This window comes from Alexandromys fortis, unplaced genomic scaffold (genome assembly GCF_014885135.2).
Source record: "Alexandromys fortis isolate MF-2015 unplaced genomic scaffold, M_Fortis_MF-2015_v1.1 scaffold_271, whole genome shotgun sequence".
Classification (NCBI taxonomy): Eukaryota; Metazoa; Chordata; class Mammalia; order Rodentia; family Cricetidae; genus Alexandromys; species Alexandromys fortis.
Genome location: NW_026068156.1, coordinates 611,150 through 633,511, shown reverse-complemented (window position 1 = coordinate 633,511; position 22,362 = coordinate 611,150). Strand labels below are relative to the sequence as shown.

At 49.8% G+C, this 22,362-nt stretch overlaps 2 protein-coding genes across 3 annotated transcripts; one reads left to right on the top strand and one right to left on the bottom strand.

Moving 5' to 3' along the window:
* The first annotated feature begins 3,292 nt into the window (after nucleotides 1–3,292).
* On the top strand, nucleotides 3,293–14,391 carry Fcer2 (Fc epsilon receptor II). Of its 2 annotated transcripts, XM_050127396.1 has the most exons (12): nucleotides 3,295–3,374; nucleotides 5,468–5,561; nucleotides 6,525–6,653; nucleotides 6,876–6,929; nucleotides 7,853–7,915; nucleotides 8,107–8,169; nucleotides 8,348–8,410; nucleotides 8,519–8,581; nucleotides 8,690–8,779; nucleotides 12,480–12,631; nucleotides 12,745–12,851; nucleotides 13,227–14,385. In XM_050127396.1, the coding sequence occupies exons 2-12, from the start codon at nucleotides 5,540–5,542 to the stop codon at nucleotides 13,426–13,428; spliced, it is 1,008 nt and encodes a 335-aa protein (XP_049983353.1). In that variant the 5' UTR covers nucleotides 3,295–3,374; nucleotides 5,468–5,539; the 3' UTR covers nucleotides 13,429–14,385. The 2 variants fall into 2 exon arrangements, with proteins under 2 accessions (XP_049983354.1, XP_049983353.1); XM_050127397.1 differs by lacking the exon at nucleotides 8,348–8,410 and having other exon boundaries at nucleotides 3,293–3,374; nucleotides 13,227–14,391.
* A 208-nt stretch (nucleotides 14,392–14,599) lies between these two features.
* Trappc5 (trafficking protein particle complex subunit 5) lies at nucleotides 14,600–18,968 on the bottom strand. The gene is made up of 2 exons (XM_050127398.1): nucleotides 18,834–18,968; nucleotides 14,600–16,649 (listed from the first exon to the last, which is right to left on the bottom strand). Exon 2 carries the CDS (start codon nucleotides 16,638–16,640, stop codon nucleotides 16,074–16,076), a length of 567 nt encoding a protein of 188 aa, XP_049983355.1. The 5' UTR covers nucleotides 16,641–16,649; nucleotides 18,834–18,968; the 3' UTR covers nucleotides 14,600–16,073.
* Nucleotides 18,969–22,362: the final 3,394 nt, after the last annotated feature.

Sequence of the window (22,362 nt, the reverse complement as noted above, 5' to 3'; positions counted from 1 at the left end):
ACACAATAGAATATTATTCAGCTGTTAAAAAGTGAAATTTACGGGGCTGGAGAGATGACTCAGTGGTTAAAAGCACTGACTGTTCTTCCAGAGGACCCAGGTGCAATTCCCAGCACCCACATTGCAGCTCACAACTGTCTGTAACTCCAAGATCTGACACAGACAGACATGCAGGACAAACACCAATGCATATAAAATAAAAATAAAATACAATTTAAAAAATAGTGAAATTCATGAGTCAGAGAGATGGCTCAGAGGTTAAGAACACCAGCTGGCTGCTCTTCCAGAGGTTCTGAGTTCAATTCCCAGCAATCCCATGGTAGCTCACAACCATCTATAAGAGATCTGGTGGCTTCTTCTGGCATGCGGGCATACATGCAGAACACATAATAAATAAATAAATCTTTTTTTAAAAAAGTGAAATTCACAGGTAAATGGATGAAGCTAGAAAGAGAAATCATCCTGAGTGAGGTAACCCAGGTCCCAGAAGACAAATACTGTGTGTATTCTCTTATATGTGGATGCTAGCTGCTAAGTCTTGGATAAGCAGGTCACACTTTGGGTAACCACAGAAGTCAGACATAGAGAAAGGGAATAGAAAGGCAGGGAGGGCCTCCCAAGGAAAGGAAAATCAAATATATTGTTATGGAGAGACAGCAGAGGAGACTTCAGTGGAAGGATTAAATCAGGAGGAGGATGGGAAAGGAGGTGAGAGAGGGATTATGGAGACGACTGACATTCAGGGTCATTTCGAAGCCTACAATAGAAGGTTATGTATATGAAAGAGATCTAAAATGGAGACACCAGGTAATGGGGCAGACAGAGCCCCAACTGAACATCTCTCATCAACAAATGAAGCTTCCCAGATTGGGAAGAGGTTACATCCAGTTGAGTTATTGGCCAAAGGGGCCCCATAGAAACCCCCAAACAACCTAAGATTGTAATACACAACAGGACAGATGCACATAAGAATTCATGGAGACTGTGGGAGCACTCACATGGCCTGTGCAGTTTCAAGCAGATGGGGGTCTCAGCACTGAGAGTGGGAAGTCTACATGGGCGCCCACCCCTAACAAAGAAGCTACTTTGATACTCACTGGCACAGAAAAATTTGTTTTCTCCAATGGAGTCTCAATGAGTATATAACCCACACTTCAGGGCAGGCCCCATACCCAGCTGACCAACACACAACAAATCCAATGGTATTTCTGTATACTTTCATCTCATATTGCCTTGGTGGGACACTTTCTGTCTTATTAGGTTTTCCTTGCATGTTTCCCATTTTTGTGGTTTTGTGGGATGTGGCTTGCAAGTGTGGGGGGGTGCGTTTCAGGAGGAAGAAAGAAAAGGCGTGGAGTTAGGTGGGTGAGGAGGATCTGGGAAAAGCTAGAGGATGTGAAAACCATGATTGCAACATTTTCAATTAAAAAAGTATGTTGACAAAAATAAAATAGGGCTGAGCACTGTGACACACACCTTTAATCCCAGCACTCAGGCAACGGCAGGCAGATCTCTGTGAGTCTGAAATCGTGGGGTCTATGTAGCAAATTCCAGGACAGCCAAGGCTACAAAGAAAGACCCTGTCTCAAAAAGGAAAGAAAGGGATCAAATTAGGAACGAAAGGAATCATAAATTCATCACTGCAGGAAAAGTCCATCGAGGCAGGAGCTTCTGGTCACATGGCACTCACAGCCAAGAGAAGAGAGAAATGAAAATGCATTCAGGTCTGTTTGCTCGCTGTCAGCTACCCTCTCTCCACTGTTCCACTGCTCAAGACTCTCTACCTAGAGCTGATTCTTCCCACACCAAGTAATAATCAAGACAGTCCCCCAGAGAAATTCCCACAGGCCAATCTGATCTAAATTATTCCTCATTAGGACTCTCTTCCCAATTGATTCTAGATTATGAAAAAAAAAACTATCACAGCAAGAACAACAGACCAGATGGAGTATGAGAAGTGTATGTTAGTGGGAGGCTGGGTAGAAACTGCCAAGGTTAGGGATATAGGTATTCCGCCCACACTGCCTAAATTTAAATGCCAGCACTACCATCTAGGAGCATTGAATCTCAGGCAAGTTACTTATCTCTGGACTTCCATAAGACAGCACTGATTTCCAAAGCATTGAGCTTCTGGGGTAGTCGTGAAAATTTATGTGTGTGTGTGTGTGTATGTGTGTGTATGTATATGTATACACATATACATATATATATGACACTAAGAATTTTTCAGAATTTAGAATGCTTCTAAATTAAGAGGTGGCACATGGCTGTCAATATTTGAGTGTTTTATTCTTTTAACTTGGAGTTTTCATTTGCTCTATGATAATTTCTTTCTATGTAGCTCAGGCTGGCCTCAGACTCACTGTGTAGCCCAGGCTAGCCTTGAATTCAGTCCTTCTGCCTCAACCTCCAAGTGCTTGGATTACCAACCTGCATAAACACACGTGTGTGTGTGTGTGTGTGTATGTGTGAAAGAGAGAGAGAGAGAGAGAGAGAGAGAGAGAGAGAGAGAGAGAGAGAGAAAATCACATCTCCTCCTCCTGTCTCAGTGTCCTCATCGTCCACCCTACCCCACCCCCGCCCCATGCACTCCTATCCTTCTCTTGCTCCCTATCACATGCCCCTCCTCTACCCTTGTCCCTTCTCTTCTGCCTTTCTTCTGTCTCAGTCCTCTCTGTCCTGTATATTTCTCACCTGTGTCCTCTCCCTCTCCTCCCTGTCTGCTTTCTCTTTATGTCTCCTTCATAGCTTTCTGCCTCTCACGCTCCTCTCTTCCTCTTTCTTCCTGTCTTTCTCCTCTTTCTTGTTCTGTCACTCCTGTATCACACACTCCTCTATCTATCTATCTATCTATCTATCTATCTATCTATCTATCTACATCTCTATCTCTATCTTTATCTCTATCTCTCCCCATCTCCTCCCTTTCTCTCTCTCACCTACTCCTCTTCCTCTCCCCCTCCCTCTCTTATCCCTCTTTCTATGTCTCTCTCCCTCTTCCCTCTTCCCCCTCTCTCTGTCTCTCTCCTCTTCCTCACACAGTGACTCAGTCCACCATAGCTTTGGTTCAGATCTAGGCTATGCCACTTTCTTCTGAATTTCAAGAGTGCTGGTTGGCATCACTGAGTCTCCTACAGTTCACTTACCTGAGAAGAAAAGGTAATAATAGCCCGGACTTCCCCAGGTTCTGCGGAGTACCAAAAAAGGCATTGTGCGTGCTGTGGTTGCCCAAGTGGCAAGCCCATAATTAAGTCTATGAAAATAGAAGCCATTAGTGAGCTGCTGACAAAAGAGAAGTGTCCCCACCACACTGGATCTGCAGCCTTCTCCAAGTGGCCCACACACACCAAGAGGACAAGGACAGACTCCAAGTTCAAGTGAGTTTGTGTCTATGTGTGGGTTACGTGTGTGGGGGGGTCTGTGTGTCTGTGGTGGGGAGGTCTATCTCTTTGTATCAGGAACTAGCTATGGGTACTGGACAGCAAAGTCTCCTTGAAAGAGACTACCTTGAACTAAGTCAAGAGTAAACCACAAGAGACCCAGTTGACAATCAGGGGCAACAGCGTAGACAGAATAAAGAGGCCTCAGCTTAGGAGATGCTGGCTTCTCCCTGGGAGACTGGATTTATTCATTTACAAAAGGAGTGAGCAGCAATTTGACTCTATTCGTATGAGGGGGAAGAAACATATCAGGTGCTCAGCACACCATTGACTGATGCAGGGGAGTTTAGATACTGAAATCTAACACAGTTGGGTTGAGAATACTGGTTGGTGGCTCAACTAGAGGCTGATCAGGAAAAGCTATGGGAAGCCAGAGAAAGTGGTATTGGAGAGGGCAAGACTTCTCAGATCAGAAAGTGAGAGTCTGCTACTCTGTTAGAAGCCAGCTCCCTAATAAGGCCAAGTTGCCAGCGAGGGGAGCAGCTAGGCTACAATGTTCCTGTCTCATCACTGTGTGGAGTGGACAGATGACTCCCTGTCTGGTACTTCATTCCGTGAATGAGGTTAAACTCCCCAAGTATCAATCAGTGGGGTACTAAACACCTCATCTGTGTTTTGCATACAAATAGAGTCAAATTGCTGCTCACTTTTTTGGTAAATGAATAAACCAAGCCACTCTCTCAGGAAGAAGCCTGGTTCAGGCCCAGGTCCTGCCCCAGATCCAGCTGCCCGGAGTAGGGATACCTCTGGCCTCTTCCCCTGATGGCAGAATCAGTTTACAGTGCTGTTAGGCAGAGGATAGCTGCCCCATACCATCATGCTCCTAAGGCTCAGAGAGGGCGTGCAACCTACCCATAATCACACAGCAAAGAGAGAACAGTTGTTGACAGTCAGGCTTCCATAAAAGTATGTTTTAAATGTAAGAGCCAAATAAAAGGGGGAGAAGAGCTGAAAATGCTATCTCTGAGCCTGACACAAATGGAGCCCTTAACCAAGACTATAATCAGATCCAGCAGCATTTCGAGTGATCACGATGAAAGTTGTGCGCATCCAAACGGGCCTGCCACAACCCCACAGCATTGCTAAGTGTGCAAGGCAGGGCCAGGGGGATGGCTCCGTGGGTAAAGAGTTTGCCCTGCCAGCATGAGAACCCGAGTTCAGACCCCTGGCCCCCACATCAGTCCAGGCTAGTGGTGGATGCCTGGAGTCCCAAGGCCAGGAAGATGAACACAAAAGGGACCCTGGGACTCACTGGCCTTCCTGCCTCACCCAGTTCACAAACTCCAGGCCACAGGGAGATCCTGTCCCAAAAAAACTCCGGAGACAAGGCTCAGCGCATAAGCTCTCTTGCTGGGCAAGCAGCATCCAGATAGATAGATAGATAGATAGATAGATAGATAGATAGATAGATAGACAGACAGACAGACCCAGGCAGGGTCATATACAAGCATGAAAGCACACCTATAATTTCAGCACTGGAGTCAGGGAGTGGAGACAAGAGGATCAATGGAGCTTACTGACTGCTCCAGGCTCAGTAAGAGACCTGTCGCAAAGGAATAAAGTAGAACGTGATAGAGCTGGTCCATGATGTCTTCCTCTGGCCTCTGCACACATGTGCACAAGTGTGTACACTAACACACATGCACAAGCTTACAGCACACACGAGACACATGTACATGCATGCAAGCCCACCTGCACACACACATACCTGAATGCATACAGACATATACACATATGCTAAAAATCCCCTTTTTACAATAAAAAAGACATTTCACATGTCTCGAGCACCTGCTGTGTGTGTGTGTGCGCATGCGCGCGCGCACACACACGCGTGATTCCTATGTGATACATTCTGGGTGCTCGACTTGTGAGACTTCTGAGACTACATTAGTCATATCTCCCAAGCTCACCACAACATTCAACTTCTGGACTAAACAAAATCGGCCAACTCCCCTGAGCTCTCCAAGTCCCAGGTGCTGTCCTACACTCATAGAGAGTATGACACTTATCCTAATGTCCACTGAAACCAGGTTGCTTCCAGAGCTCTGACCTCGGCAGGCAGTGCCCCGCACCATCACTGAAAGGATCTCAGCAGGACTGCCATGGAGAACAATGAATATTCAGGTAAGGCGGTTCCCAGGGGCCAAAGCTGGCACCCATTCTGCCCGGGAGAGGTGGGGGGCCTCTTCAGTCCCTCTCCACCCAAGAGGGTGCATTTCCAAGGAAGACCAGGAGGCGGGGCAAAGCGGGAAGATGAGCACTGACTGATGTCGGTGGCACACAGCCAGGTGGGACAGGGGAACTCGGGGCCCCTCCTCCTGTGACTCAACACCTTCCCAACAAAACTCAGTCCCAGCTGGGCAGCTCAGGGTCGCATAGAGTTGAAGGCCAATTTGAACAGGAACTTGGAATTCAGAATGAGTTCTCAAAACCAGGGTAAGGAAGAGTCGGGGACCTGTGTGAGGGACATCAAGACAGAGTAGGGGAACTCGAGTATCAGGGTGAAGCCTGCAGAGTGTGCTATCTGGGGACTGGACTTCCATATGGGGCAAGAATTGGGATGTGGTGTCTTGTGACTAGGCAAAGGGCTCAGGATTTGGGACAAACAAGAGTATTTAGGACTTGAGGATCAAGGTATGAGCTTGGAGAGTCAGGGGTCAGAACAGACTAGAAAAAGAAGGCTTCGTCCTTTAGAAGTGAGACTGGGGGACCCAGCATTGTAAGTGGGGAGGCTTAGAAGCTCCTATGTCTTTCTGTCTCCCTGGAAATGACCTGGACTGAAGTGAGACTTGTTGCCTGCTGGACTGTGGACAGACTCTGACTAGGCAAGCCAAAACCCAGACAGGCAGACTCAAGAGACTCACAGAGGAGAGATAGACAGACCAAGTTCAGGACTGATGGACATGAGCCATACAGATAGACACGGTGGTGGGCAGTTTGCACGTGGAGAAAATTGAGAAAGAAGGAGCCTAGGGTTCACTGGAACCCTCTGCTTCAGGTGAGGCTCTAGATAAAAACTTTGGCTATTGAAACTCTGGGAGACAAAGGTGGAGCCCACACTCCCCTGCACCTTTCGACACTCTGCAGAACCAACAGAATACTGGGAGCCTTCTCACAAGCGTTCCTGCTGTGCAAGAAGGGGGACACAGCTCGTGCTGGTGGTGTTGCTGAGTACAGCAATGTGGGCTGCCGTGCTGACCCTGCTTCTTCTGTGGCGTAAGGACATCCCCAATCACTGAGACATTCTACTCCCATCCCAATGCCTGGGGAGCCCACCACCCTCTTTGGAACCTGATCTCCCCATCTTCTGCTCCATCTCAATGTCCCCCTCCCCGTTGCCCAGCATCCCTGGTTCTGCTTGTACCCCCAACGCCAGCTGCCAGGTGTGGGGAGATGACTATCCTTTTTACCTGCTCCTCTTTCCACTGACCCCCTTAGACTGGGAAACGGAGAAGAATCTGAAACAGCTGGGAGCTGCCGCCGTACAGAATGGTATGAGGGGGTCAAGGTGGGCTAGCAGAAGTGACGGTTGGGATAACCAGGGATTGCCATTTCCCTGCCAGTGATCACTGAGGGGGCTGCATCAATGTCACCTTCTCCCTAGAATACCTTTTCTATCCCAGGAGGAAACTTCTCCAGTCTCTGGAGAAGCCTGGTTGTCTTGTTACCTGATATCCACAAAAACACTTGTGCCTCACAGTGCCCTTCTGTAACACAGGTGTGAAATAGCGAAATAACAAGTGCGGGAAGACCAAGGCCTCCAGGGCTGAGGATGTAGTTCAGCTGATGGAGTGTTTGCCCTGCTGCATTAACTGAGCACCACGGGGCTGCCTGCCATCCCAGCACTTGACAAACGGAGGCAGGAGGAGAATCAGAGGTTCAAGCTCATCCTTGGCTACATACTGAGTTCCAGAGCATCCTGAGTGATGAGACCCTGTCTCAAATAAAATAAATATATATAAATAAAAATAAAGAAAGAGAAAGGGAAGGGGAGGAAAGCCCTCAGAAAATATGGCTACTGACTTCATATTTAGTACTAGAGCGAAGGAGGACACAGCTGACTGCTAGCTGTGTTCTAGTTCTAGCCTGTCCCTTGTATGTTCTATTTGGTCCATCTAAACTTGCTCCATCTAAACTACGAAAAAAGCTGTGCTCATTGTGAGGATGTGAAAGAGGCCCCTGCACAGAGGACTGGGCTAAAGTGCAGTGTTCCGCCTTAACTGGGTGTGGAGGCATGTTTGCCTGTGACGTCAGAAGGTTGAGGCAGGAGGACCGCAAGTGAGAGAGCAATATGAGCTGCACAGGGAGAAAGGAGAAAGGGAGGGCGGGAAGAAAAGAGGGAGGGGAAGGGATGGATGGAGGGTGGGTCTTTGTGGTTCTTAAAAACACCTCTCTTCTTCTTCCCTTTGTCCCAGTCTCTCATGTTTCCCAGGACTTACAAAGATACCAGAGTAATCAGTTGGCCCAGAAATCCCAGGGTGAGCCAGCCACCTCTTGTCAGACTGAGATGGGGAAGGGGGGAGGCTGGGATGGCCTTGGAATCAGTGTGATCAGCCATGTGCTGCTCCAAACCACACAGGGAACAGGCAGCCCTAGGACCCATGGAGGAAAAGGCAGGGTTGGGGTAGGGGAACCTTCTCATCACTGAGTTCTTCTTCTCTGTGGGCAGCTGCTCGGATGTCACAAAGCATGCAGGAGCTCCAAACAGAACAGAAGCAAATGAAAACTCAGGGTAAGACAGGACGAGAGGAAGCCCCACCACCACCACCACCCTGAGAACCACAGGGACACAGGAGGCTGGAGGCCAGGCTCAGGATGGGGAATAGGGGACAACAGGAAGGAAAAGAGGGGGGAGGAAGGGGCGGATGATCCATACGCAGCATCTCTGAGGCCAGCCTCACTCCTTTCAGATTCTGAACTCTCCCAGAACCTGATCAGACTGCAGGAGGATCTAACCAATATCGAATCCCAGAGTGAGACTTGGGACGGCCAGGGGAAAGGGGCAAACTGAGTGGGAAGCGGGTGGTGCTGGGAGCTGCCAGTCAGTCTCTGAAACCTGCACCCATCCCTATGCCTTTCAGACTCTGAGCTCTCCCAGAACCTGAACAGACTCCTAGAGGATCTAATCAACATCAAATCCCAGAGTGAGTCTTGGAACGGCCAGGGGAAAGGGGCAAACTGAGTGGGAAGCAGGTGGTGCTGGGAGCTGCTGGTCAGTCTCTGAACGCTGCCCTCATCCCTGGTCCCCCAAGGCTTGAATGAGAAGCGCACAGCCTCAGATTCTCTGGAGAAACTCCAGGAAGAGGTGGCAAAGCTGAGGATAGAGATGCTACTATCAAAGGGTGAGTCTGACTTACCACCACAGTGATGGCCTGTAACCACATCCTGGGACATCCTGAGTGTGCGTGCGTGTGCGTGTGTGTCATACGAGGAGGCTGTGCTGATGCGATTGTGTGGCATGGTGTGACTGAGGGGTCTGTGTGATGGGCACGGACCAGGACAGATGGGGACATAGAAGAACACCTTCTGCTGCTGGGGCGGAGTCCACGCTGTTTTCCTCTTCCTGGGTAAGGCTAACCACCACTAGCTTTCTTCCATTCCTGGAGTCTGCCCAGCCAGGCTTAGAGGGGGATGTGATCAGCAGCAGCCCTACCCAGGTGGCAGGGACAGAAAGACAGTTCCATAGACTGAGGAGTTTCCTTAACCCTCTAGGGACCTCAACTCAGGTAAAACAGGGCTCTTTGTCTTTGATTCAGAGAATGCAGGACAAGCCAGTGTGGAGTAGGACTGGAGTTTATCCAGAGAGATTTCAACATGGATTTTTTTTTAATTATTTCTACATTTTATTTATTTTATGTGTGTGTACGTAAAGGTGGAGGAAATGCATGCCAGGGCACACATTTGGAGGTCAGGGGACAACTTTCAGGAGATGGTTCTCTCCTACCACATGGGTTCTGAGAACTGACTGAGGTCTTCAGACCTAGCAGCAAGCCCCTTTGCCCACAGAGCCATCTCATTAGCCCTAATAGAGATTTAAGCATGAAAGAGAAAGGATGTGTCCTTGGGGGGGAGGAGATGGGTGTGGGCTTCTCAAGCAGCTGCATCTTGGTCTCTCCAATAATCTCAGATGGGTGTGTGTGTGTGTGTGTGTGTGTGTGTGGCACGGGGGTGTGCGCATGTGCCGTGGTGTACTGTGGGAGTTAGAGGACAACCTCAAGTGTCAGTCCTCACCTTCCATCTCATCTGAGACAGGATCTCTTGTTAGCCACTGCATAAGCCAGGCTAGCTGGCTCAGAGGCATCCAGGAGTTCTCTTGTCTCTGCCCCCCCCCCAGCTCTAAATAGGGGCACTGGGATTACGGGTTGCATGCGGCCAGATCCAGCTTTAATCAGTTCTGGGGATCAAAACTGCGGTCCTCATGCTTGTTCAGCCCAGAGAATTTAAATGAGATTCCAGGGCAGTTCCCAACATGGTTACTATTGATGAGGTGAAAGGCCACAGGGGTGCAGGAAGATGGGACATTCTTACTGTAAACAGAACCAATAGTCTTGTTTGAGAGTCCTAGAATTTAGCTGGTGGAGGAATGAAGTCCAACCTGAGATCATACACCATGATCAGACCTTGAGCTTAGTTCCTCGTTTTAATATAAAAGATCCCTATATGGAAAGAATATAGATATACAAGTCCTTGCCGCTACTCGGTCAGCCTTCAAAGCAAATGCTAACTGTGCTGAAATTCTTGCCTCTGCGCTGTTCAGAGGCTCCTGCGAGACTTCAGCATGAGGAGCTGCTTTCCTTTTTCATGTCCCTATAATGTTCCCTCCCCCTGTCCCACCTCACCCTCACCATAGCCACCGCCATAAACTGACCCACTCAGCGCTAAGGGACTTGACACCTCCACCAGGGATGCCTCAGATCCGGAAAACACTGGCCCCTGGAGGCCACCAAGCTTGCCCAAGAGCCATTGAAGAGCCTGTAACACGGGCTAAGAATGGCTGCACTCCTGGCCCCTTCACTTCATTGCCCTTGACTTTTTCCCATTTCCTTCTGGAAAGTCCCATCTGCCTCAAAGAACAAGACAAGAGGAAGGAACTTTGCTTGGTTGGAAGGAGTTCCCATCCCTTGGGACAGTGACTCTGGGGATCCCGGCAGAAAACCCCTGTGGTTTTCTGTGGTAGAAGATTATGTTCACTGTTCACAGATTTCTCACCTCTTACCCTTTCTCTGAGTACACACATCATACACACCACACACCTCACACATATATACCACATGCACAACACACATACACAACACACAAACACAAAGCACACGCTTCACACATACACAAACACTCATCACACTACACACACGTACCTCACATACACACATACCATATACACTCACCACATACACACACCTACACAGATACATAGCACATATACATATCACATACACAGGTCACATACACACATACCACATACACATAGACCACATATACACACCACACACAAACCATACACACACATGAATACTGACCACATACACCCACAACAACTATGCACTGCACATACACAGGTCTCATACACACACACCACACACAAACCACATACACAGATCTCTCTCTCACACACACATACTGCTTTCCACCTCACCACAGGAACACTAGAATTACAGGTGCACTCATCCATAAGCCCCACACTCAGACCTCAAATTTGTTCAGTGCTTTGCCAACTGAGATCTCCCACGTGCAAATGGTTCTACTTCCTGGGGCCTGAGCTCAGCTCTGATACTGTCTGTCCCTAGGTGTGACAGTCATGAAACTTTTTCCAGTTTCAATCTCTCTCTCTCTCTCTCTCTCTCTCTCTCTCTCTCTCTCTCTCTCTCTCTCAATCTCTACTTTCCCTTAGTTTTTATTTCCTTTTAAATAAATATTCTTTTAATATTTTATTCTTAGTTACAGGAGAGGTAACATGCATGTCAGTTTAAGGTGCCTGCAGAGGCCAGACCCAGAGAGCTGGAGTTACAGGCAGTTGTGAGCTGCTATCTAATGTGGGTGCTAGGAACAGAACTTAGGTCCTCTGCAAGAGCTATACACGTTCTTAATCACTCAGCCATCTCTGTTTTGACTGAGGTGTCTATAGGGGTGATGCTGTGGCTGACATGTGGGTGGCTGAGGTGTCTGTGGTTCTGGTTCTGGTAATTAAAGTATTACTAACCATGGAGGCGTTAGTAACTTTGGAACTGGAAACGTTTCATAATGCTGGTAGCTGAGTTGTGGTTAGCTTTGGCTGCTTGTTGCTGGTCCCAGTGGTTGAGGTATTTATGAGGTTAGTGACAATTGCCATTCTGTAACCACCGAGGTGTCTTCAGTAATAGTGTTGGTGGCTGAGATTGCCTCATCAAAGAACTAGCCAGTTTCGGAGATCCCATGAAGAAAGCAATCTGCAGACAGGCTGTTAGGCTCTAAGCTTGGAGGGACAGGACAGTTCTTCCAGTCAAGACCCCTGGGTGGAGAATATGAGCAAGGAAGTCAGGACCGCGAGGGGTGCACCCACACACTGAGACAGACGGTGGGGCTGATCTAATGGGAGCTCACCAAGGACAGCTGGACTGGGACTGAAAAAGCATGGGATAAAACCGGATTCTCTGAACATGGCAGACAATAAGGGCTGCTGAGAAGCCAAGGACAATGGCACAGGGTTTTGATCCTACTGCATGTACTGGCTTTGTAGGAGCCTAGTCTGTTTGGATGCTCACCTTCCTAGACCTGGATGGAGGGGGGAGGACCTTGAACTTCCCACAGGGCAGGGAAACCTGACTGCTCTTTGGACTGGAGAGGGAGGGGGAAGGGAGTGGGAGGAGGGGGAGGGAAATGGGAGGCAGGGAGGAGGCGGAAATTTTTAATAAATAAAAAAATTATTTAAAAAAATCTAGGAATGAAAAAGAAAAGACCCCTGGGTGAATGCAGAAGAGAAACTATGCACATGCACACTCTGCCCATGGCGGTCAGGGGTGGCCCCCCACAATGCTCCTGAGCCTCTTCTCTTCTGTGTGAACCCAGGAGTTGCATGCAGCACGTGTCCCAAAAACTGGCTCCATTTCCAACAGAAGTGCTACTATTTTGGCAATGACTCCAAGCGATGGATCCAGGCCCGATTCACCTGCAGCGACCTAAAAGGGCGGTTAGTCAGCATTCACAGCCAGGAGGAGCAGGTGGCTTGGGCTCTGTGGAGACTATGGGCAGCTGGATGGCAGCCGGGGTTGGGGTAGGATCCCACCATGGCCTTCTGGAACGGATGAGAAGGACCATACGCATCTCCCCCTAGGACTTCCTGATGAAACACACCAACAAGAAGGATTCCTGGATTGGCCTCCGGGATCTCAATGTGGAGGGAGAGTTCATATGGATGGATGGAAGCCCAGTGGGCTACAGGTAAGGGAGCCTGTGGGAAGTGAGATGGGAGAAACACCAAGGAGGGAGCGGCCCCTGGATGGGGACCGCATGCAGGAGTCCAGGGCTCAGGGTTCCACAGGCTACAGGTGAAGGAGAGCAAGCCCTGGGGTCTGGACTTCTTAGCTTTCTTAGCCATAGGGAAAGGATGAAAGCCCAAAGTGAGGAGCAGGCGTAGATTGGAAAGGTGAGTCTTGGGCTGCATGCATAGAGGGAATACAGAAATAGGGGAGGCCCAGGTACAGATCCCCCAAACGGGGGAAACTCTCATATGAAGGGGGTGTAATGGGAGAGGGCCTGCAGAGAAGGGGCACCTCCCTCATCACATCCTGTGACTGGAGGTGTCTCTCGTTCCAGCAACTGGAGTCCCGGGGAGCCCAACAACGCAGGGCAGGGTGAGGACTGCGTAATGATGCGGGGATCCGGCCAGTGGAACGATGCCTTCTGTCACAGCTTCCTGGAAGGCTGGGTGTGTGAGCAGCTGGCCACATGCGAGGATTCTGCCCCTTCAGCCTCTGAGCGTCCAACAGGACCCACTACTCCAAAAACCGAACCCTGACAAACCTCTGCCCACTCTTCTGGATATCTCTCCCATCATGGAAAGCGCCAGGCCCTGGGGACCCCCTGTCAAGGCGTGGACCCCTCTATGTGACTGGAGGCCTCCATGATTATGCCCCCATCCATACTGAAGCAGCTGGCATATGCCAGCTCCCCACCAAGCTTCTACTGCTGACCTAAGCTGACCATCCCATTCCCTCTGCCTTCCTCGACCACAGCCCAGCCATGCAGCATGTATGTGGGCGGCTGAACCCACAGGGAGCTGAGGACAGATTTCTCAGGAGGCTTCCTACCCTCCTATCACGTTTTCCCCTTCTTCCCACTCTCTGCAACACAGACCGGAGGTCCCTCTCCCCAGGGTCTGGGAGTGAATGCTCCCACCAAGCTTGAATCATCAGTGAAAAAGATCATGGCTGGTCCCCAGCATTCCTCCCCCTCCTTGGAGGCTGTGTCCATGTGTTCAGGTGTAGCAGGTAGAAGCTGACAGTTTCAGAGACTTGGTGCCCACGAGCCTCTTTGAGAATGTAGTGCAACTGACACGGAATTTACACCTTGTGTGTCTTGATCATTTCTTTTCTTAAGTTACTAAAGTGACGTGCTAGGGAGGGGCGGGAGCGCAGCTCAGAAGCACCCGAACCTTAGCCAGGTGCGATGGTTACTTTCTTATAATCCAAGTAAGCTTGGAACTCTGGCTTTGGGCCAGCCTGGCCAAATCAGTGAGCCCCAAATAAAGCTGAGAGGAGGGCCAGCAATAACCTGAGTTCAATGCCTGAGTCTCCTGAGTCTCGTGTAGCGGAAGGAAAGAAACATGTCCTGAAAGCTGCCCTCCACAGTACCCCGTGGCGTGTGCAGCCCCCCCCCCACAACACACACGTATTTTAAGATGTTTAAGGTGGAGTCAACAGAGGAAGGCATCTTACATCTCTGACTCTACAGGCACACACAAAATAAATGTAATTTTAAAAACAAGGTAGAGGGCTAGAGACATGCCTCAGCGGATCCAGACGGGAGTTCAGACTGCGACACTCACATCAGATGACTCACAAACACCTGCAACAGCTCTAGGGGACCCAATGCCCCCTTCTGGCCTCCAGTCACCTGCATTCATGCTCACAAACCTACATACAAACACACACAAATAAAAAGTCTTTAAAAAAAAAAATAGCCGGGGGTGGTGGTGCACAACTTTTAATCTCAGCACTAGGGAGGCAGGCAGATCTCTGAGTTTGAGGCCAGCCTGGTCTATGTAGTGAGTTCCAGGCCAGCCAGGACAGCATAGCTGAGACTGCCTCAAACAGTAATAATGTGAGGAGGCACTAAGATAAACACCCAACCTCAGAAAGCGTCAAAAGGATGGGGAATTCATGGTCATCCTGGAACACAGCAAACTCAAAGCCAGCCTAGGCTGACAGCAACCTGTCGCAGAAAAAAAATTAAAAATATTTAACCTTAAACCAGGTGGCGCATGCCTTTAATCCCAGTACTTGGGAGGCAGAGGTAGGTGGATCTCTGAGTTCAAGGCCAGCCTGGTCTACAGAGTTCCAAGACAGTCAGGACTATTACACAGAGAAACCCTATCTTGAAAAACCCAATTATATATATATTACCTTTAAAGCCTTTAAATTCTCAGATGATTCTGGGCTCTTCCCCTTTCAAGAAGTCAGTGTGCCATTGTTCTCAGTGGGATCCCTGGGGCACCCAGCAGCTCTCCAGAATGTACCAGAAACAAGTTCTTAGGCACACCCCAAAACTGCAGAATCTGACTGAAAGGGCAGGGTCCGACCACCTGAGTTTTAGAAACTCCTCTATGTGACTCTGATGCTCTGAAGCTCTGCTTCTCAAAATAAGTGACCCAGGGATACCTGTGGCAATGGGGCTAGAATACAAATGTTGGTCCAGTAAGTCTAGGATGGACCAGGGATTCTGCATGTGGGACAAAGATACTGATGCTATTGGTGCTGGTGCTGATGCTGACGGTCCACAGGCCACTTTGAAGTAGCAAAGGTCTAAAGGGAGAAAAGTCACTCTCCATATATATTTTAGTCATACGGCCATGCCCTCTCCTTTATCTACTTTTTCTTAAGAGCAAACGTAGATTAAGGAAAAGTGAGTTTCAAGGGGAAAATCCCCCTGCCTGAAACTTGTTTAAGAAAGAGTCCTGTGCTGCCAAAGCTGGTCTCAAACTTGCTAAGTAGTGGAGGATAGTCTTGAACTTCTGATCCTTCTCCCTCTACCTTCCTAGTGCTGGGATGAGACAATCTGCACCATGCCCAGTGTATGTGGCATAAGGAATCAAACCCAAGGCACTCGACCAACTGGGTGATGGCACTGGCAGTTTGCCAGGACCTGGTCCCTCTTAACCTCATAACCCTGCCCCCATCTCTCCAGCCTACAGGCCCCAAAGATAATTCCACAGGTGCCCCATCTCCCCAGTACACCCAACCCTCCAACCTCATCTTAAAGTCAGAAGCTAGGTCAGCCCACTGTCAACTTATCACTCTCTACCTATGCCTGACACACTTGCCTCTGGACTCCCTCAGCCTGAGACTCAGGACCGGATCAGGGTGTGGGCAGATCTGGCGCCCCTACACAAGACACAACACAAGCTTAGGAATGGGATCTGCTCATCCTTTATCTCCTGTGGGGTCAGCGTCCCTCCAGGGCCCGATCTCGGGCGATAACGGCCTCTTCAAACTTGATCATGAGTGTGGTCCCCTTGTGCCAGTGCGCTGTAACCTTGGCAGGGAAGCCACTGTGTGTGAGCACAGCTTCCACGATGCCCGCCGTGAAGCTGGCACAGTTGAGTGTGCTGTTCTCCTTCGGCACCGAGATGTAGGTGTTAATGAGCGGCTCCCTCTCAATGATGTAGAAAGTGCGAGCGTCGTCATTGGCCTGCTCCAGCTTGTCGGCCTCCTTGCCGAAGAGTGCCTTCCACACTGCGCCCTTGACGAACAACAGCGCACCCAGCACTTTGGTCTCACGCCGGGCACCCTTTTCCCGGGCTACCAGGGCATCCAGGACTCGGGCACCCACCTGACGGCCTAGGGCAGCCAGGCGTGCCTGAAGCTCGGCCACAGAGAAGACGCGGCTCTGACAGTGCTGCACGAGCTCAGAGAAGAGAAGGGCAAAGGCGCTCAGGCTCACCTCGGTGCGTGGCCGCACCAGTGCGCGCTCCAGCAGCGCCGATTTCCCGCGCGTGAAACGCGCTTCCATGCCGCCGCCCTGCAGGGAGACCAAAAGTCAGGGTGATGGATGGATGAGGCCTGGCACCAAGCGCCAGAGGGAGAACCTCTTAGAAATACCCACACAACCCAGCTGCACCAGCGCTGAGCACTACCGTGCCCAGTGGAGGGGAGCTCTATAATCTTGCCAGCCAGTGGGGGAAAGAAGACAGATGAGAAGTAGAGAAGATGCAGAGATGACTCAGCACTTCCGAGCACGTCCTGCTCTTGTAAGTACTAGAGTTCAGTTCCCAGCACCCACTTCAGGTGGCTCACAACCACCTGTAACCCTAGCTCCAGGGAGAATCGGTGCCTCTGGCCTCTGTTGGCACTGCGCTCACATGCACAAACCCACACTCAAACACACACGCATATACAAAATGAAACAAAAAATTAAAAAGAAATCTTTAAAGAGGATTAACGAGAGCAACGGAAACGACCCGAAAGCTGGAGACCCAAGAGGTTTCTTATTCATGAAAAGCACTTGCAGCTGGGGACCCAGCTCAGCTGGTTCAGAGCTTGCCTAGTATATGCATGAAATCCTAGGTCCGATACCCGGTACTGTATCAAGCCAGGTACAGTGACGCACTTCTGCAATCCCAGGACTCAGGAGGTGGAGGCAGAGGCAGGAGGATCAGGTGTCAGAGGTCATCATCTGCTACATATGGAGCTTGAGACCAACCTGGGCTATATGAGACCTTGTCTCAAAAGGGGGGGGGGGGGCTGAGCAGTTAAGAATACTTGTTGCTTTGTAGAAGGGCACCGACATGGTGAATCATGTGGACCTTCTGTAACTAGTCCCAGGAGCTATTCTGCTGCTGAAGGCACCAGGCGTGTGTGTGTGTGCAGATAGAACACCCAAATACACAAAACAAACTTCAAACAGATAGTCTTCCTAAAGAACTATCACCGGGAGCGACAAGATGGCTCAGGAGTAAAGACACTTGCCTGATACCCCAGGTTGAGCCCCCAGAACTCACACAGTAGGTGAGAATTCACTCTCAAAAGCTGTGCTCTTACGCCCACGCACGCTCACAAACACGCACTGAATAAAAGCGTAACTCTCAAGAAGTTAGCACATGGCAAGAGAATGGCTGAAACCGAAGGTGACGTAGATATGACAGGACGCTGGGTGCAGAGGCGCACACCTGTAACCCCAGCACTCAGGGCCTGAGGCAGTCAGTTCCAGGGCTACCTAGGCCACAGTGAGACCCTGCATGATGGTTCTCCTTCACTACCTAGATTTAGAATCATCATGAAAACACACCTCTGGATTTCCAGGTAAGTTTAACTCAGGGAAGATCTACTCTGAATGTGGACATCGCCCCCTAGGGCTGAATAAAAAGGATGAAGTCACCTGAGCGCGTCATTCATCTCTCTGCTTTCTGCCCACGGGTGCAAGGCGACCAGCTGCCTCAGGCCCCTGCCATGTCTTGTGGATTGGTCACAGAAAGAGACCTGTCCTTCTTTTAGTCGCTCTGTCGGAGATCTGACCACAGCAACAACGAGAAAGGCTCTAATACACCCTGCCTTTAAAGCGGACGGTTGAGGAACGGTGAGGAGACAGAGGACGGTCAATTATGTTTAGTTGGCGGGTGCTCCAGCCCAGACTACCCTGGAGACCTTCCTGCTCAACTCCTCCAGGAAAGCAAGTGACTGACAGAAAGAGGGTGAGTCAGGGCCAAGGCAGGAGAGTGTGTAGAAAATCCCTAACCCTATATCCGGGGAGGGGGGCGGCACCGAAGGTGTCTAGGCGTCTCCACGGTGACCCTTAACTATAGATTTCCCATTGGGAGGTCGCATCGCACAAACTCTCTAGAAGGCTGCACGGATGGTGGGGAAACTAGTGGAGGAGCCAGGAGGAAGTACTGGGAGCCTCAGGGCCTCCCGTGCCTTCAGCAGGGGGCCCCAGCAGTGAATGGAGACTCTCCCCCGGAGCTGGACCTCGACGTATCTCCAGAAAACCTTCGTCACTTCTGGGGGAGGCATCGGAGCCGCCCGCCCGCCCCTACAAAGCACGTCCTAGGGACCCGGTCCTAGGAGACCAACCAGTACGGACCATCCTGCCACCCAGCTGGGGAAGCAGACAGTGCAGAGCACGCCACAAGGCTGCTGTTCCACTGAGCTTTTCAAGGGCCGGGACCCCAAAACCTGCATTGCCTCCCAAAACCCAAAACAGACTGACCCGGGAACGCTGCTCGGGACGCACAGAGAAAAGACGAGCCCCTTGCGTGCAGGAGTAGTGTGTTGGGCCGGGAAAGGTCTGAACCGGAACTGGGCTGCCGTAGGTTCAGCGGAACTTCTTGACGGCGTCGTAAAAAAAAAAAAAAAAAAAAAAAAAAAGCCCGAGTGCGCAGGCGCGTGTGGGCTAAACTGAGCTCACGGAGGGGCGGGGTGATGCGGTGACCAAGAAGGGCGCTAGGGGGCGCGCGCGTCCTTCCCTGGTCAGCGGCCCAGAACTCCAGCCTGCTGGGGACTAGGCTTGGCCTTTGAGCAGGAGCACAGACATGTCCTGGGAACATGTTTTCTTATGAATACCCGTGAGGTGTAGGTGTGATGCATTTTCTCACGGTTTACCCAGACGTGAGAAGGATGATAAAGGACACTATGGATGAAGGACACTTAATCCGGGGGATGTTTTTCCATCTTCCACAAAAGGTGTGGCTCCAATGCTTTAGTAACAGTCGTAGGATTACATGTATTTATTTGTTGTGTATTTCTATGGGTCAGGAAAGTGATAGGACAACTTGCAGAAATGAGTTCTCCCCTTCCATCAGGATCAAACCCAGGCCATCATCCTGAGCAGCAGGCAGTTTTACCTGCGGAGCCCTCTGACCACTAATATTTCCTCTGTGTGTCTGTGTCCAGTGTGCCCACATTCCTGTGAGGAGAGACCAGAGGTCGACACTGAGTGGATATCTCTATTGTTCTGGGACTTATTTTTAAGACAGGGTCTATCTTACTGAACTTGGGGTAACCATTTCTGCTAGCTGGCAGCATCTCAGGAAATCCTTCTATCTGCCCCACAAATACATCGCTGGTAGCTGTTCTGGGGTCATAGGTGTGCACCAACACACCCATCTTCACCTCTTTCTTTCTTTACCTATTTATTTATTTATTCTTTCTTTCTTTCTTTCTTTCCTTCCTTTCTAGGGAACTGGGAATCAAACTCAAATCTTCATGCCTGTACTTTACCCACGGAGACTCCTCCCCAGCCCCGTAATCGTTTTGTGCTGTTCATTGGTTGGTTGTTGCTTGCTTGAAAGAGCCTTGCTATGTAGCCCACGCCGGCCACAAAATCAAGATGCCTTGGACACTGGGATGACATATGTGCCCAGCTCTTCCTGTGTTTAGCTGACCTTGATAAGAGGAAATGCAAAAGGCAGTGAACGTGGTCATTTTTTCCTGAAGTCCATTCATATCAACAGGCATATGACAGCTGCATGATGAACTGATTTATTTCACCGCGCTGGAAGTGAAACCTAGGGCCCCACACATGCTAAGCAAGTGCTTTCCAGCCGAGCCTGTCCTGGCACCACGTCTTTAGTTAAAACATCCTAGCAGCCACATTTGAAATGGTATGAAACAGTAACCTGAATTGTTTGGTTTTTCTGTGCTAAGTGTGGAACTCAGGGCCACACATGTGCTGAGCAGGTGTTCTGCTGATAAGCGGCATCCTCAACTCTAAGCTCATTTTAATATTGTGTGTGCGGTGTGCTTGTGTGTGTGCGTGCTCATGCGTGCAGAAATGTGCATGTCACCAGGCACCCTTAATAAATATCAAAATTCAATAGGCAGAGGCAGGTAGATTTCTATGAGTTGAGGGCAGCCTGATCTACACAGGGAGTTCCAGACCAGTCAGGGCTAGCTACATAATGAGATCCTGTCCCAAATGGGAAGAGGAGGAGAGGGAAGAGGAGGAGGCCCTGTGCCTGTGGAGGCCAGAGGTCAACCTTGGGTGTGTAGACCAGGCTGGCATCAAACACAGAGCTCTGTTTGCCTCTGCCTCCTGTTTGCTGGGATTAAGGGCACGCAGCACCACACCTGGCTTTGGTTTCCTTTTTGAAACAGGGTCTCTGGCTGGGACTTAGAGTTCCCCAGTTCAGCTGGGGTGGCTGACCATGAGCCCCGTGGATCCCCCTGGCTCTGTCTCCTCGGCACCAGGATTACAGCTGTGCACCAACATATGTGACCATTCACGTGGGTTCTGGCAATGTAGTGAGGGCTCTAAAGAGTGAATTATTCCTGGAGGGACCCTTGTACTGCTGGGTGCTCCCCTAGGACCCCGGATTAGGTACAGACCACACCCAAACACCAATTTCCAAGCACGAATCAAACACAAAGAGATCGTTTATTAAGTAAGGCGAAAAGACCAGGTGACTGAACCCTAATCAAGCAGAAACAGCAGCAAACAGCTTTGCAAGCGTTAGTTTCAAGAGAGAAAAGGGGAGGTTTGTGTTTGAATGAGGCAGGGTGTGTTGGTGAATTCTGACTGGGTACTTAATCTGGTTAGTCAAAATAATAATTTTGATAGCTGGACTTTGATGTTCTGATAGCTGGACCTTGGTGATCAGCCTCAGGAATGAGTCAGTGGCCAATAAGAGAATAGACATTGAGGGCTGGCTTCAGGGGTGTAATCTAATGGTTTAGCAAGGGTGAGGGAAGGGGAAAGGGCAAAATCTGCCGGTGCCATGTTTGCCGTGCTCGGGCCTGTGTCTGCCGTGCTCGGGCCTGCTAAAGCCCTTCAATCCCCTGACCCAAAATACTATTTTTTAAATGTTTTGCTTTGTTTTAAGAACTAGGGAAACGGCTCAGTTGCTAAGAGTGAAGGGGGCTCTTTTCCAGACCCCAATTAGGCACAAAGCACACCTCAGAGATCCTTCAAGCGGGGAAGAAAAGTTAAAGTGGCTGCTTTCTGACAGGCAGGAAAGCAGAGCCAATGGCCTTGTGCGTGTCATTCTTAAGAAAGGGGAAGTCTGTGTTAGAATGGGCTAGGATGCAGTGATAAAAGAGATAGAGGATGAGGGAGAAGGGGATGAGGGAAAGGGGGAAGGGTATTTGTCTCAGAGGGACAAAGGACTGACTGTCTCTACATAAAGGGAGACAGACACAGCACACAGGCAAATGGTATATATATATATGTGTATATATATACACATAACGTGTGTGTGTGTGTGTGTGTGTGTAAAAGGGAAAATTCCCTGTTAGGATGAGGTGTTCAGTTTTAATTTGGTGAACCAAAGGGGGCTTCTGATTTCTGGACTTTGGTAGTCAGCCTCAGGAGGAAGTGGCCAAATGAGGGAATAGACCTTGGTGGATAACTTAGGAATGTAATCTCACAGTTTTTAGCAAGGCAGAGGGGACAGAGAGAAAGACAAGGCCTGCCTGAGCCACATGCTCAAGTGGGCTAGTGTCCCTTCAGAGAGTACTAGTTGCCCTTGCAGAGGACCACGGTTCAAAACACCAGCACCCACCTGGTGGTTCACAACCATTCCAGGAATTCAATGCTCTCTTCTGACCTCCACAAGCATGAGGCATGCATGTGGTACAGATACATGCAGTCATATATGCAGTCAAAGCACCCATAGCATAAAATGGACAAATCTAATTATTTTTAATAGATTTGTTGCATTTTTATTAATTTTGTGTACATGTGTGTATACTTGCATGTGTGTGTGCCGTAGCATGAGTAGAGGTCAGAGGACAACTTTTGT

What these genes read in the sequence shown, in the direction of transcription:
- Fcer2 (XM_050127396.1), top strand. Translation starts at nt 5,540, where the DNA reads ATGGAGAACAATGAATATTCAG. An exon ending in AACCAATATCGAATCCCAGA is followed by an intron (nt 8,411 to 8,518) that starts GTGAGACTTGGG and finishes TATGCCTTTCAG; the next exon opens with ACTCTGAGCTCTCCCAGAAC. An exon ending in AGAGATGCTACTATCAAAGG is followed by an intron (nt 8,780 to 12,479) that starts GTGAGTCTGACT and finishes GTGTGAACCCAG; the next exon opens with GAGTTGCATGCAGCACGTGT.
- Trappc5 (XM_050127398.1), bottom strand. Translation starts at nt 16,640, where the DNA reads ATGGAAGCGCGTTTCACGCGCGGGAAATCGGCGCTGCTGGAGCGCGCA.